This window comes from Diospyros lotus, chromosome 15, assembly GCF_014633365.1.
Source record: "Diospyros lotus cultivar Yz01 chromosome 15, ASM1463336v1, whole genome shotgun sequence".
NCBI classification, from domain to species: domain Eukaryota; kingdom Viridiplantae; phylum Streptophyta; class Magnoliopsida; order Ericales; family Ebenaceae; genus Diospyros; species Diospyros lotus.
In genome coordinates, this window is record NC_068352.1 from 30,010,746 (window position 1) to 30,026,431 (window position 15,686).

A 15,686-nucleotide genomic window follows, 5' to 3' on the forward strand; every position below is an offset into this window, starting at 1 on the left:
GCATGATATGTTTTGTATATGTTCAGCATGAGCATATTTTGATACCTTGTATTACCTATTATTTTGCGTGGAAGGAAATGGTACCCTAGAGCACCTAGCGTGGGACGAGATGGCCATAACCTGGCAGGTTGGCTCCATATTTATTTGTGAATCTTTATTTTTAGGATGCACTTTGGCATATGTTAATTGATGGCTTGTAAGCCTACGAGATTTAATTTTGACACTTAATTTTATATGTACATTTGTATGGTGATATATGGTGGTATGATACATTTAACTCGAGATTGATCAAGTCATAAATTACGAATCTTGTATAAAATTGTCGAGTTCTTGATTACTCTTTTTGGTGTCACCACATTCTTGAATTCTATTCATAGTTCATTGTTCCTAGAACTTGTTGAGTCTTGTGGCTCACTTGATCTTCTTTGCTATTTCAAGTAAATGGAAGGTCGTTTTTGGGGGCGAGTTCAGTGGGACTAAGGCCCAGGAATAATGATGTATGGAGACGCGTCCTAAGTTGAAAATCATGATTTGTATTTTGGTGAGGCTTGAGATGAATTGATTTTATTTTGTTAGTTAACATTAGAGCCTCTTAATTATTTTGTATGGCTTTCGAGCTCCAAACTTATGAGATATTGGACGTGTAACTGAACCTTAAATTAGTTTTCGCTACTAGAAATGAATTGAGTCATTTGTTTTATTATGGTTTATTTTATATCATCTCTGTAATGATCTCCTTTCAAATATCCTATGCTAGTGGGAATATTCGAGAGTGGACCCTTACCCAACTGCTCATCCGTGTTGCAAGCCTGAGACAATGAAATTTACAGGTTTTCTCACTGCCTTGGAAATCTTAACTAGCTGGCCAAAGTTGTTTGTATTTTTTTTGTGTTCATGCTCTTTTTTAGGCACTACAACAAAAATGATTTGTTGAGGCATCTTTTTTAGGGTATTTTTTAGAAAATATCCTCTAAAATATCATTTTAAGGCACAATCTAAAAAAATGCCCCAATACAATAACTTTAATGAGGCACAACAATTAAGTGCCCTATAAAATACCATTTTAAGACACAATTTAAAGAAGTGCCCCAATAAAACAATTCTAATGAGGCACAATAATAAAATACCCTAATAGACAAACATAAGTGTCTTAATAGATAAATCTAATATGATAGAATTTTTGAAATGCCCCATTAAAATAATTCTAACAAGACACTCTAATAAAGTGCCCTAATAGGCAAATCTTAAGTGCCCCAAAAGAATAATTCTAATGAAACTTAGATATACTATAAAATAAACACAGGCATATATATATTAATAAGATGATGTGTAGATTAGGTGGTCACGTGTGTGCAAGAAGAAGGAAAGGTTCAGGGTTCGAGTTTGAGGGAGAAGTAAATTAGAGTTAAGAGAAGTCTTTGTGGAAGATATGAAAAATAAATTTATAGTGATTTTTGAGATATTTTTAAGTGTCGCAACAAACTTAAATTTATAGTTATTTTTTAGACATTTGTAAGTGCCTCAATATGTTTTTGAGGCACAATTACACGGGGCATTATTATTAGTGCCCTAATAGTTAAAATGTCCCAATAAATTATCTATTAAGACATTTTTAAATATCTCTTAATCTAAAATTTATTGTAGTGAGGAGAGAGAGAGAGAAGTGGGATTGATTTGTTTTGGGGTGTATTTGATAGGAATCTTTCAAATAGAGATGGAGAGTGTGATTGAAACTTAATGTTCCATTTCCAGTTTCTGTGCTCTGCCATATAGTGCTTGTATTGTATTGGCCAATCACCTTATGAGCACTGGTAATGTCCTGTTTAGTGTATTTGACTGGTGTCCCACATGTTTACCGCCTTATGGGTTGAAGAGATTGGATTAAATTTCACTGTATCTAGTAAACTCACTAATGCAAAAATAATGAGATGATTTCACTTGGAAATAAATGACGAGCATTGGCAATACAATCTCATGAAACTAGAAGAAATACATATATATGCCAGCGAGCACAAACATTCTCTAATGATTCAATCCATTTCCTTTATTGTATGTCTAAGGAACAAGACCATCTAAGTTGTTGCCTCCAAGATTAAGACTTTTCAATGAATGTACGAAGTTGCTCAAGCATGGAATAGAAAAAATCCCCTTAAGCTATTGGCAGAGCTTTTTGTGTGTAAATGAGATCATACTCAGTTCTTGTATATCCATATGGGTTTGATAGGTCTTTGGTCACTCATGAAAAATATTATCTAGTCTATCTTTATCAAGAAAAGTCCATGATCCTAACACAACCCTTTTTTTTATTAGGTTTTAGTAATATAATCATTAATTTTTTGGTTCTTAAAATCACATAATAATGACGAGAGAGTCGTCAAAACACAATTAACAAGCAAAGGGGCTCTTATGTGACTTAAAACACAAAATTCTTTATTTGGAGTTTTAATGTTGAAGCTAATGGGCCTACCACGCTAGTTGGAATAATCTCTAGCTCTAGTTAGCAAGTGCCCTAACCTTCATTCTTCCTTCTTCGAGTATAGTGTTGCACATGTATATATGGGGAATTGAAGAAGCTGCAAATCTTAAAGAGTCCAAATTGGAACTTAACAAAAATATCTATGTTTAGAACCATGTTTGCAATATATGTTAAGGTAATTAATTATTTTTAAGGTGTTTTCTTTTAAAAATAACTATTCGATTAGAAATAACTTTTTCTAAGTCAAATAAATTTTAACATATTAGAAACACATGTTAATTTTGTAATCGGAGTAACATCGGTAATACATAGATTTTGCAGTGAGCAAATGTTTCTTAGAATCTTGAGGTCGATCGTTTCATTTTCCCCTTCAGTGTTCGCCTACACCGTCTGTCTCTACTTCTCGTCTAGGCCGACCATCAATGGCCTGTCTTGCTCCGATTGCCTTTTCGACCACGAATTGTAAAAGTTAATTTATTTTTTGTTTGTATTTTATTTTTTTAACGAGAAAAAAATATATTGCAAGATTCACCAACTTCAAAATGCATATATTACTTAATAATATACTAGTATTAAATGAATCCAATTTACTGAATAATCAAATTTATTGAATAAAATGTCATAAAATAATATTTTTAAAAAATTCAAAGTAAACATGTTTTCCAGTATTCTATTTAGAGAAATAGTTTTTCAAAATGTCAAAAAAACATGTTTTTAGTAATTTTAAAATAGATATTCAAAATATAAAATTAAAAATAAATTTAAAATTCAAAATTAAAACACAAGGAGAACAACCCTCAAATGCCACAAACAAAGAATAGATTCAAGTTGCAGAGCAAATTGATAAAGCTATATTAAAAGTAAATCAGAACTTCAGATTCAAATATTATCATGTTAGGCCAACATTAATGAATTCACCCTTATATATCCTTCACTTCCACCAACTTTTATACACAATTGTATACAGATAGTAGATTCATGCACCCTTCCAGGGCCCTTCCTTCCACAAATGATCAGTCTGGTTCTATATGTATATATAATAATATATCTATTTGTTATTTTTGTTTAAGCACTTATTAAATTTAACTTATGTTAATTACGAGTTATATGGAAGTATATACCAAACAAAAAAAATATATATGTATGAATGTAAGTAGACTTAACTTCAAAGAGGTTTGGATTTTGTTTTGAAAAATTTTTATTTTTTATTTTATAAAATATAAGAGATGTGGACAATGTATTTTTGTAAATTTTATTAGGGAAACAGTGCTAATGGATTTTATAAGGGTGTTTACAAAATTAATGCCAATTTATGTGTTTTCTGTTTATTTCTTTTTATTATTTTTGAATAACAATTCGTAACTTTTACAGGTGCTCATGTGTGTATACATACACTCTCTTTTGTTGTTTGTTAAAGCTTGTATACATACACTCTCTTTTGTGTACAATATTTTTTTAAAAAATATAAAATAATTTGCTAATTATTCAACTGATGCAACAAGGGGCTAAAGAGGCTACTATTTGAATTGATAGAGCCAAAGACAAAACTACTACTAAGGTCAAGCCCCACTACGTGACCTGTAAATGTGTCACACTCGACACCATCCCACGAGCAGCAATCACTTGCTCCGCCGCCCTGGAGCTTCCATGATCGTAGCTAATTAGGATATGCCAAATTAAGCATCAGTAGATGCATGCGGACTTGTTGAATGAAAGGGCTTGCTTGAATTGCAAAAGGGCAGAACTCTCATCAGCATGGCATGATGGCTGCACGAAAGAGAGAGCGTGAGAAGCTCCCATGATGGGATGAAAGCAGTCGAACATCAAGTTCATGAACACGAAAAGATACAGAGTACTGGAAGCCATTGCATTGCACGTGTGTCACAATTCTCTAGCACTCTCTGACTGAGATAAAATGATTAGAAGACATGAAGCTTATTTATACGTACTAATTCCCATTAGACTCTTTCTTCAATCCCATTTCATTCAAAGGTGGCGCAATGTTCAACTATAAAAATGAACACAATTTTATGCGCCGTAGAAAAATCCCATCATCATCCAAGCTGTATGTATGTCGGGCCGCTGTAACCAACACACTTATTGAAGTTAGTTGAAGGTATAGCTTTTTCACTTTTAATTAATATATTTGGCTTGCGTAGTAATTTATTTGGACTTTTAATGCTGAAGTCAATGCGCCTATGATCACGCTAGTTGGAAAAATCTCAAACTTTATGGTATTAGCATCAACCGACAGTGACAATGTTGACTTCTCAATTTAGTTTATGGTATTGGAAGGCCTTCTCAATTTGGGTGAGAAGGAAGAGAAAAGATAATGTTGACTTTTCAACAAAAATGAAAAAATAAAGATGGAATTTAAACTGTTTCCACCTTTTTATTCCATTTCAAAAGCTCGACAAAAATGACATACGGGGAGAGAGAGAGAGATAGAGACTCCCATGAAAGTAGAAGAAATATATACACATGACAAAAGAACAATTACATGAGTACAAAAGATAAAGCCATGGTGTGTGGCACATATATATACTTATATATATATGTGTATAGTTCTCTTGTGAGAGTAAGAAGAGAGCATTATTAATAAAAAGGGGATTCAATTAGAAGATCTACATAAAGCATATTAATTAATTCTCATTTTGACTCTTCAATTCCCATTTAACTTTAAACGTAAGTTATGGGATAGAAAATAATGCACACAAGTCTTTGCACCATAGACAAAGAAATCGTCAAATCATTCCAAATTTAGTTTTTTTATTATAAGTTGAATCTATAAATGATAATATGTCCAACTCGTTGAATGGTGCATATAAGATGGGAGTTCGTTGGAATCATATCATCATCTTCATGTGGCCATGCATGAAGCCTAATAAGTCTTTGCAAAGTCATTTCCTCGGTATACACACACATTTATTTCAGATTATAATTTATTTTTGTTGTTGAGTGACAAGAGAGTATCCCAAAATGGGTGAAAATACTAACATGAAGATGGTATGTGCCTTTTCATTCATAAGCATGACATAGTCTACTCAAAAAATGACTAAGATTTATTATATATAGTCGTGTTGATAGTCTACTATAATCTTGTGAAAGTAATAACCAAATTTTAGTCCATAGTAAGCTCATGAATGCAAGCTAGTGTGATGCTCACACCAGGCAATTGAAACTAGAAGAAATATACAAGGCAAGGCATAAAATTGGTTTCATGAAACATTCTCTAGTCAACTTACAGTTTCCTCTTCCTCTCTCTTCTTTGATTGTTTTCTTCCTTGCAAAGGTCTCCAAGAACCATTCGTGGTACTTAGAGGTTAGCATTTGCCCGATAGCTAACCCAATTGTCATCCCACTTCCAAATCCCATGCATATGATTGTCCAATCAACTCCACTAGGAAATATTGAATCATTGTTTCCTTCAAAGTCTACAGGCGACAGTGATAATGTTGGCGAGGGAGCATCCAATTCTCCACAGTTCCTTGAAAGCGACTCCCCGCAAAGTCCTAAATTCCATTCATACGAGTTGTTCTGAAACGTATTGAATTGATTACCTTTTGGGACAAGTCCAGTAAGATTGTTGTAGGAGACATTAAAGAATGCAAGGAAAGTGAGTTGTGTTAACTGTTGAGGGATCTCCCCTGAGAGCTTGTTTTGAGCAAGGTCCAAGGCTTCAAGGTTGGATAGGTCCCCCAAGAATGATGGGATTCCACCACTCAACTCGTTGTTAGAAAGGTTCAGTAGCTGAAGTACCTTGAGATCTCCCAAAGATTTTGGAATTCCTCCTTCAAATTTGTTGCTTGAGAGATCAATGCCAACAAAAATATCCAAAGTCTTATTATACACCGTGTTTACACCTTTGTTTGTCATGGTCATAGTGTAGAAAAAATGGCGTTCCCACGAAATACTTAGAAATTGAAACATTACGTAGTGGGTTGGTCGATTTATCTCCTCTTCCCCAATTGATTTCATTGCATTCCAACTACGAATATATTTTGTTGGCAAATCACCTGAAAAACTATTGTGGGAGAGGACTATGATGCGCAATTTTGAGGACTCAAACTTGGTTCTTGGACTCCTTACTGCACCATAGAATTTGTTGGATTGCAAGTTGAGAACCTCTAGCTCTGTAAGAGTTCCCAACCAAGAAGGGAATGCATCTTGAATTAGATTGTTGGAGATGTCAAGAATCTTAAGCTTGGCACAATTTGCCAATGATTTTGGTAGTTTCCCTGATAGTCGATTCCCAGCAAAGCCAATTAACTCTAGTTTGTTTCCTTTATCGTATGCCTGGGGAATGGGACCATAGAAGTTGTTGCCTCCAAGATCAAGAACTGATAGAGAATCACTGAAGTTGCTCAGACATGGAGGAATTAATCCTGTCAAATTGTTGTTAGACAACTCAAGACTGAAAACGGAACTCAATGTACAGATCAATGGGGAAAGTTTTCCAGTGATTGCATTATTTGAGGCAGAATAAACGTGAATAGATGTTGGTGGAATTGGCAGCCTTCCCTGCAACTTGTTGTGGCTAAGGTCTAGCAAGCCTAACTTAGCCCAAGGAAGAATGATTGGTTGTTGCTCAAAGCCTGTGAGATAGTTGCCTCTTAGGCTTAATATCATGAGAGTATCTTTACTTATGTTTAACATCCAGGCTGGAATTTGGCCGTGAATTTTATTTTTTACAAGAGAAAGCACCTCAAGTTGATTTTGGAAGCTTAGAAAATATGGGAACTCTATGAGGTTGCATGAATCGAACTCTAACCACTTGAAATTCAAGAGAGCAGTGCTGTTGGAAAGGCCTACGGTAGCATGTTGGATTTTGTTTGCAGGACTCGAAAGGATTGAACCTTGTAAATCTATGCCATTAAGGAGCAATGTAGTGAGGCTAGTTAGATCCCAAAGCCAAAACATGCTTCCTACATCAAATTCATTGTAAGAAAGGTCTAAATAACGGAGTTGCGTCCGGTTAAGTGAAGCTGGAATGGATCCTAAGAAGTTGCAACCTGATAAGTGCAACGTATCTAGGAAACTGAGATTTCCTATCGTGTTTGGTAGCTCACCAGAGAAATTAGTGGAAGCAAGTATCAACTTTTGAAGTTGACTAGAATGCTGAAATTCTGACAAGTGACCAGTAAGGTAATGATTACCATGTAAATTGAGAACTCGAAGCTTTGGTAGATGGAATATGGATGTGGGAAATGTTCCATACAACCCACAAGCCCTCAAGCTTAGAGTTGCCAGAGAAGAGATATTGGGCAATATTAACTTGGAAGTTATATTCACCTTATCGAGATGAATTTCTTCTAGGCTAGTTAAGTTTTGAAGCAAGCTCTGGAGACCAGGTTTTTCAAGTCTCAATGTTCCTGAATTTTGAGAAAGATCAAGTGAAATCAATTTGGACAATCTGGAAATTTCCACAGGGATAGGGCCAGAAAACGAAGATAGAGAAAGGTTGAGAGTTGTTAGCAGCAAAAGATGGCTGATTTCTAATGGGATTTGGGAGTGATTGAAGTGGTTATCAGCAAGGTTGAGCCTCCTAAGATGCACTAGGCTAAAGAGGCTGCTGCTGGACTTGATAGAGCCAAAGAGGAAACTGCTACTGAGATCGAGACCAACTACATGACCTGTAGACTGGTCGCACTCAACACCATCCCAGGAGCAGCAGTCGCTGGCTCCACCACCTTGGAACTTCCACGATCGTAGCTTCCAGTAAGCCAAGGGATCAGAAGATACAGATTTATTGAAAAAAAATGCTTGCTTGAATTGCAAAAGAGCAGAACTCTCTTCAGAATGGCAGAGTGGCTGCACGAAAGAGAAATTATTAAGAGTTGCCGTAATAAGTTGAAAACAACATATGATCAAGTGCATGAACATAAAGAAATATAAAGGGGAAGCCATGGTATGTGGCCCAATTCTTTGGTACTCCTGGATGATCAAAAAGAATGTCAATGGGGGGATTTATATAGAAGGGGTATGAGGCATATTAATTAATTTTCATTTGACTCTTCAAATCCCATTTAATTTTGGGGATGGAAAATATGATGGGTGATAAAAAAAAATTCAAAAGTGTGGACAGTGATGCATTTGGATCATGATCAGGCGGCAGCAGCGTGTTGTGCAAATTTTCCAAGTTGAATATGTAGACCATAAGCCTTTTCATATTTTCAATGTATGTGCTTTCCCATTTTGTGCTTGTGTTGATTGGTTTGGCTAATTAGCTTATGAGCACTGGCAATTTCCTGTTTGGAAACTTGCACACAAACAGAGCCTTGATTAAGAGCTGGTAAGCTCGTGAATGCATATTAGTAAGATGATTTCACCTGGAAATAGATGACTGAAACATTGGCCATTCAATCCCACGAAGCTAGAAGAAATACACATGGCATTAAGCATAAAATTGGTCTCATGAAACATATCCTCAGATCAACTTCCAAGTCCCTCCCCTCTTCTCTTCCTCTTGCTTCCCTGATTTTGCTTTTGCCTCCCAAAGGTCTCCAAGAACCATTCGTGATACTTACAAGTTAGCATTTTCCCCATGACAATCCCAACCATTGTCCCAACTCCAAATCACGTGAATATGACAATCCAATCAGCTATGCCAAGCAATGATGAATCTTTGCTTTCTTCAAAGTCAGACGGTTGCGGTGGCAGCAATTCCAAGTCTCCGCACGTTCTCAGCAAGGGGTAATTGCAAAGTCCTGCATTCCCTTAGTACGATATATGATATGGAAAATATGATATGGTGAGATCTTTGACCCCCCCCCCTCCCCAGTCTAGACGCTGGCACCTTTAAAGGGTTGGATTTGTGGGTCTCCAGCTTGAACTTGTTTAGTGGTGGGTGTCATAAGGGAGACTTATGGTGAGATCTTTGACACCCCCTCCCCAGTCTAGACGCTGGCACCTTTAAAGGGTTGGATTTGTGGGTCTCCAGCTTGAATTTGTTGAGTGGTGGGTGCCATAAGGGAGACTTATGGTGAGATCTTTGACCCCCCCAGTCTAGACGCTGGCATGTTGGAAAATCTTAAGCAAAAATAAGTAATTTAAAACAAATTCTTTCTTTAATGGATTCCCGTCCTGGCAGTTGTGCAAAGAAAAAGGGTAAGATTTAGTCACTTTACCGCCAAATCCAAATTTCTTCTCAATAATTTTGTCAAATAAAATAGAAATAGTCAAATGTTAAGTGGGAATTTGAATCAAACTTTTATCATTTTCACATATAAACTTAACTTATTTAGACACTTAGTATATCTAAATATTCCTTATTTATTTATTTTAACAATTAATTTACACTAGATAGGATAAAGTTTAGAGAGGGATTATTTGTACTCTTCCCTGACTATACTACTTTGCTATGGACTACCTAGGAGTATTTAGCCTTACAAAGTAATCCTTGCTAATTCACACGCGATATTGCGTGTCGCATATTACTTGGGTTAAAGGATAAACTAATTATACTTTCAACTATTGGACTCTTGCCATCTAGAGTTCACCACTTCGAGGGTGAGAAAAATATGGTCACTAGAAATTAGAGAGAAATTAGTAATTTCTTAATTTTATAATAATAATAATAATAATAATATCGTTATTATATTATAAATAAATTTTTATATTGTTCTCACCGTGTTAATCATTTTTAAGTATCAATACTAAAAAATATTGGACCAAATCAAAATTTAGAATTCACACGAAGCTAATATATATAGATAAAGAATATTTAAAGGTAAAAATTCTTAAGAAAAGTCAAATAATGATATAAAGTTGAGTAGCTAAGGTCTTTTCAAGTTCTTGTCTAAACTTGAAATGGGTTCGCAAGTTGTTTATATTTTTGTAATTAAATATTTAATCTTTTTAATGAGTTTGCAGAGCAAAAGTGAAGTAAAAAGTTCAAACCAAAGAAGCTCACTTTTAAAGATTTAATTTCACTTACCCTTGTGATGAAATACCTTTTTCTCTTTTTTGCTAGTTAAAAGAGGAAAGGAAACAACCAACATGACAACCCTCGTTGGGCATGATCACAAGCAAGATGGATTCAAGGTTCAAGTGCACAATTTTATGTGATTAAACGTTTGCTAGTATCTTTGAGTTCAAAATTTAGATTATTTTGAAAGTGACAAAGAAAATGACTTCTAACATAGTTCGTGATAAAAAAAAAAAAAGTACCAAAAAAATGAAATCATTACGCTATCTCTAAGATCAACTAATCTCATCTTGTTAGATGTCTTAATTGACAAGCAATTGACAAAGAAGGTCAAATTTAACTATGAATGTAATTTATTTACAGTTTAAGACTTATTTTTTTGTCTAATTTTTTAATCAGAATATAATTTTTTATGTTCATCTATAAATGACTTTTAGGTTTATAAATAGGTGTCCAAAATCATGAAATTATTGTAACAATATCATCTTAGTGATATTTTGGTAATAGTAATATCACTTTTGCAATGTTAATATTATCATAATGATATTTTATTTTTTCTACCAGTGATTTTTTTCCATTTGAATTTTTCAAATTAAATTTTATGTTCGTTTGTGTGGTTGATAATTTGATAATGATTTATTTTCGATCCAAAATCATAATATTCCTGCATCAAATCCATTGTAATTAGCGAGTGATAAAAAGTAATGTTGCAACAGATCGACCAAAGAAAGAATTTGACCACTAAAATAATCGTACCCAAGATTTAGATAGGTCCTTAAATCTAACACATCTAGGGCACTAAGATTTCAATCGAGTTTGGTGGCTTATCGAACAAATCGGTGGAAACAACTCTTATAGTACTCGAGGTTGGGTGTTATGGCAATAAGTCAAACTATATAAACCCTAGTTTTTCATTAGGGTAAAAAAGCTTACACCATAATTTTCTTGTTACTTTGTCTCATTAGTCGCTCATAAACTTTTAAGGATTCATTTGACCATCAAAACATATTTTTGGGGGATGATAGCTTCGCCTTTACAAGAATCTAGTGTGTAGTGTTTCAGATCTCTGATCCCTTGTAACACCAAATGGTAGCCAAAGTTAAAGTTTTGGGAACCTACCACCATTACCATTTTTTAGGCAAGTAAATGATTTATTAGTATCTTGAGATGACCTACCAAATCTAAATTAGTTCAGTCTGAAAACGACTAATCAAATTACTATTTTACCCTATCCTATGTATTGAGCCCATTTAACTTTGTTTTAAACTCATAAAATTTTCATAACACCCACCCTTGGTTAGATAGACCACTAATAGGACTTCCAAAATCTAATTATATATATATATATATATATATATTCCCCCTTAAGGTAAATCCAATGTTAGACTGACCTTAAAAGAATTAGATATCAAAAAACTCTAGTACATTTTTGTAACAATGTTATGAGCTTCTTCGCACATATGCATAGTAAGGAACCATCTTGGGATCTAAATAAAAGAGCAAAGAGAGTTAAAAAAACTCAAATAATAATATAACATCTAACCATCTAAACTACTACTCTTGTATACGAAATTGTTATGTTACTCGCGTTAAGCAACATAAAATTTGTCCGATGCGAGCAAATCAGATGGGGCATCCCCTCCCCCCCCCCCCCCCCCACACACACAAACACATACACACAGCCCTTGCATGCTTGAGTCAGATAAACCCGAACAATAGAACAAAACTGCTCTTGTGTACTTTTATGTTTTCTATAGGATGTTGTTATTGATTGATTGATTGTCAAAATATTGCGATAGATTGTGTGTATGAACCTGTGGGTATAACTAGCAAAATTGACAAATAAATATCCTCTCCTCTCTTTCTTTCTCAATCAAAATATTGCTATATTTTGACCATTTTGCTCAACATGATAAAAGAGAGATTATATTTGCAGTCACCTATTTTACTATCCATAGCCACTTTTCAATATATCTAAAATACCCTCATTTGAAAACCTATTTTTACCTTCACCATTGCAGCCACTTTATCCCTCAATGAACTGCTCGCGAGCTGCCATACATGGTCGCCCATACACATCGAAAACGATACGGCAAAGACAAAAAATAAATGGAAATACAGTCATGGAGTAAAAGAACAATGGCGATGAATCTGAATGCATACACAGACACACACACACACACATACATATATACATACACAAACACACACACACACATATATACACACACTTATATACACACAATTGGAGAATTGGAGATTGCAAGGAAAGCGGCTAGAGAAGAGGGTCGGCCATGGCAACGGCCATACCGATAGGGGACGATCGCCCTTCATGGCCCCCCGAACCCAAGGGTTCGAGGGCCATGAAGGCAACCCAAACCAAGGCTTTAGGGTGCCATGAAAGTGCCCAAACTCAGAGGTTCGGGGGCCATAAAGGGAACCCGAACCCAGGGGTTCGGGGTTCGGGCTTCTACCAAAGAAGACACACATATACATACACACACACGCGCATATATATATATATATACACACACACACAAATACACATACACACACAATTGGAGAATCGATGATCGTCAGGGAAGCAGTCGAAAAAGAGGGTCACCCATAGCAACCATATCGAAGAGTACTGTGTTCATAGCTGAACCCCAAACCCATGGATTTGGGGCTGTTTAAAGTCCCCCGAATCCCTGGGTTAAGGGCATTTCAACGCCCTCAAACCCAAGGATTCGAGGGTGTTACTAACTGTGTGTTCGGTTGTGGTTTTGGATGATAGATTGGATATCACTATAACACCCCGTTTTTCCGAGCGCATTATAAATTGGGACAATTCCGGGACAATAATAATTTTTTTTTTTCAAACACTAAAGCTAAACCACATCATTCCTCAAATCTGTCTCAGAATTCCCATACATTAATCTCGAAAGAGAATCACTATACACCTCAAATGCGGAAGCAATGATCGAAACCTGATATTTTAACATAAATAAATTCTTACATCTTCAACATTTCTCAAAACGTTCAAAATCTAAAGTAGCAGAACTTAAATACATGGGCTACATAACATACATTTCATTCTTCATGCACCCTGCTAAGTGCCATTTTATGCCTCATTTATCCTCGAATCTGCTACAATCTCCACCTGGAACGTTTGAATATTCCAGGGGTAAAGCCCAAGTTAGATGATGAATCATCTAAATAAGGGTACATAATGCTATGTCATGTGTGTATGCAATATCTTTCATCGTAGGTGTCAACTGCACCCCTCATGCTACCTACCATTTTTGTGGCCACCTCTTTCGAGGCCGAGGTGTATGGGTGCACCCTTGGTAAAGCAGCGGTGCCAGTTCGTATTCCCTACGGCCACAAATACGCGTGATCGATGATATCAACGTGTATTTATGCATTTCATAGTCATGTATGCAGTCTACGTGATGGATACATATCAGGGCATGTCAATATGATGAATACATTTTTGAGGAACATAAATCACTTACAATAAAACATTTCCATAAACTAACTTAAATTGGGAAGTACCACTTACCTTCTCAAGCTTATCGGGTTATCTCGATATCCGTGCCTTGCCTCGATTTGCGTGCCAACCTCAAAATTTGCCCGAGCCACTTCAATTAAAGCCTCAAAGCATCCTAATTACCATATTTATTTAAATAAGCATTAAAACCTATTTTCCATAATTTTTGGCATTTTCTATCATTTTCTTTCTATTTCTGCCCTTTTTTTTTCATTAAATCCAAATTAAATATTTCTAAAATATTTTCTCAAATATTTCACTACGAAAATTCTTAAAATAATATTCTTGAATTTTTGGAATTTTTTAAGAAATTTTACTTACCTTGACTTAGCCTCTCCGGCTTTCTCGGTATGCGTGTCATATTCCCGAAAAGCGTGCCCGAACCATTCTTTTGCCCAAAATCTTCAAAATATTAGTAGATCACCAAATCCTATTTTTCAGGATTTTTTTGAGAATTTTTTCTATTTTTTTCTTCTTTTTCCTTGTTTTCTTTTCTTTCTTTTCTTTTTCTTTCTTCTTTTTCTTTTATTTCTTTTCTTCTTCTCCACCATCTTCTACCTCCTCCCGCCCCTGCCATGTGCATGCAACTTCTTCTTTTCTTCTTTCTTCTTTTCTTTCTTTCTTCTTCTTCTTCTCTTCTTCTTCTTCCTTCCCTCATCCTCCTCCTCCTCCTTCTTCTTCTTCTTCTTCTTCTTCTTCTCTTCCTCCCCTGCACCTGCGCGAACCAACCTCCACCCACGCACTATCGCCACCCTCGCCATCGCTCGCTACGGCCGCACATCGCGGCTGCCACCACCAGTTGCCTCGGTCGCCACCGACCTCCCTCGCGCTGCCCACGTCACCGCCCCAGCCTCCCGCGAAACCCCTCCCATCGTGGCCTGCTGCTACTACGAGCTGCCATGGGAGCTGCTTAATTGCTTCACCGGCCACCTCCTTATGGCCTCCGCTGGCCTCGCCAATCATTTAAACGGCCACTGCCACCCGCTCACGTCGCCACCAGCAAGCTGCATCTTACCGCAAGCCACTCCACCAGCTTCCCCTGCCTCACTCGAACTTGCGGCCATGGCCGTTTGAAGCTTGCTTCTATGGCCGCTTGCTGCTTTGGGGCAGTCGATCGGCCTCCCTCTCTCTCACAAATCTCTTTCTCAGCTCTCCTCTTGGTGCTTCTCCATTGCCCAACCCCTGCCTATTTGTAGGCAGCCATGCTTGCTTTCCAACGAGCACACACACACACACACACATATATATATATATACATCACATTAATAACAAAATCTCTCAATTTCGGCTGCCATATCCCCTTAAATCCCGCTGCCATTCTCTTTCAATTTGCGCAAATCTCGCTCGGCCATGAAAATCTTGCGGAGGGTCCATCACTTCATCATTTAAATAATTCAAGTTGCAGCAAAATGAAGCTTCACAGAAACTTTCTTTCACGCACACACGCGCACGGATGTGTATATATATTTATATATTTTGCATGTTACAATTAATTGCTTAATCCATTAAATCATCATGTCCTACCTACACCATGTCTCTTGAAGATTTTTTTTCCTCAATTCATGCTCCCAATATCTCTCCCATAGCAGCAAATCTCGGCCATTAAAGCTTCTCAGAAGCTGGCCAAGCGCACGTGCATATATATATGTATAATTATGTATTACACTAATAAATTACATATTTAAACTATAATCCTTAATTTTCTTCTTAATTTCACTCAAGCAATTTCTTTATTGCAACAATGCCCTTAA

The 15,686-nt window shown here is 36.2% G+C and overlaps 1 protein-coding gene across 1 annotated transcript; it reads right to left on the reverse strand.

The window, feature by feature from the left end:
• Positions 1–5,638: 5,638 nt before the first annotated feature.
• LOC127791709 (receptor-like protein 9DC3) lies at positions 5,639–14,898 on the reverse strand. Its single transcript, XM_052321687.1, has 2 exons — positions 14,665–14,898; positions 5,639–8,287 (listed from the first exon to the last, which is right to left on the reverse strand). Exons 1-2 carry the CDS (start codon positions 14,896–14,898, stop codon positions 5,639–5,641), a joined length of 2,883 nt encoding a protein of 960 aa, XP_052177647.1.
• Positions 14,899–15,686: the final 788 nt, after the last annotated feature.

Coding starts and splice junctions, on each gene's coding strand:
- LOC127791709 (XM_052321687.1), bottom strand. CDS start 14,898: ATGATTGGCGAGGCCAGCGGAGGCCATAAGGAGGTGGCCGGTGAAGCA. Junction 8,288..14,664: donor GCGATAGTGCGTGGGTGGAG/GTTGGTTCGCGC, acceptor TCTTTCGTGCAG/CCACTCTGCCATTCTGAAGA.